Source organism: Acanthisitta chloris, unplaced genomic scaffold (assembly GCF_000695815.1).
Source record: "Acanthisitta chloris isolate BGI_N310 unplaced genomic scaffold, ASM69581v1 scaffold6737, whole genome shotgun sequence".
Classification (NCBI taxonomy): domain Eukaryota; kingdom Metazoa; phylum Chordata; class Aves; order Passeriformes; family Acanthisittidae; genus Acanthisitta; species Acanthisitta chloris.
The window spans coordinates 71401-71692 of record NW_008684198.1 but is presented as its reverse complement, the minus strand read 5'-3'; the positions used below and the strand labels follow the sequence as shown (position 1 = coordinate 71692).

Sequence of the window (292 nt, the reverse complement as noted above, 5' to 3'; positions counted from 1 at the left end):
AAGTGAAGAACAGGGAAAAGCTTTTCCTTTGCTGAATAGCAATATGCAACTCGGAAAAAATCTTCCAAGTTAGCATCTATTTTTCTAGTAGCTAATGCCTAACTTCAGTTTCCTGATACCATGAATTTGCTAAATGATATTTTGAAAAGCATTTTTCCTCCAGTTACTTGCATGCTTAACCACATGGGCTGAGGAATGTGTCTTACCATACAAGTGTCCAGATCCTCCAAGCGTTCTATCTCTGTCAGCTCCTCAACCGTGATGATAGAACGTTTAGTTGGTTTTTCTTCAG

At 38.7% G+C, this 292-nt stretch overlaps 1 protein-coding gene across 1 annotated transcript in view; it reads right to left on the bottom strand.

Annotated features, from left to right (window-relative positions):
• Positions 1 to 206: 206 nt before the first annotated feature.
• Positions 207 to 292, bottom strand: part of LRRC16A (leucine rich repeat containing 16A) — a gene marked incomplete at both ends in the record, with an annotated part of 69281 nt that continues 69195 nt past the window's right edge. Inside the window, one exon of the mRNA XM_009079239.1 lies at positions 207 to 292. This exon is cut by the window's right edge and continues 49 nt beyond it. Within this exon, the coding sequence (XP_009077487.1) occupies positions 207 to 292 (86 nt within the window).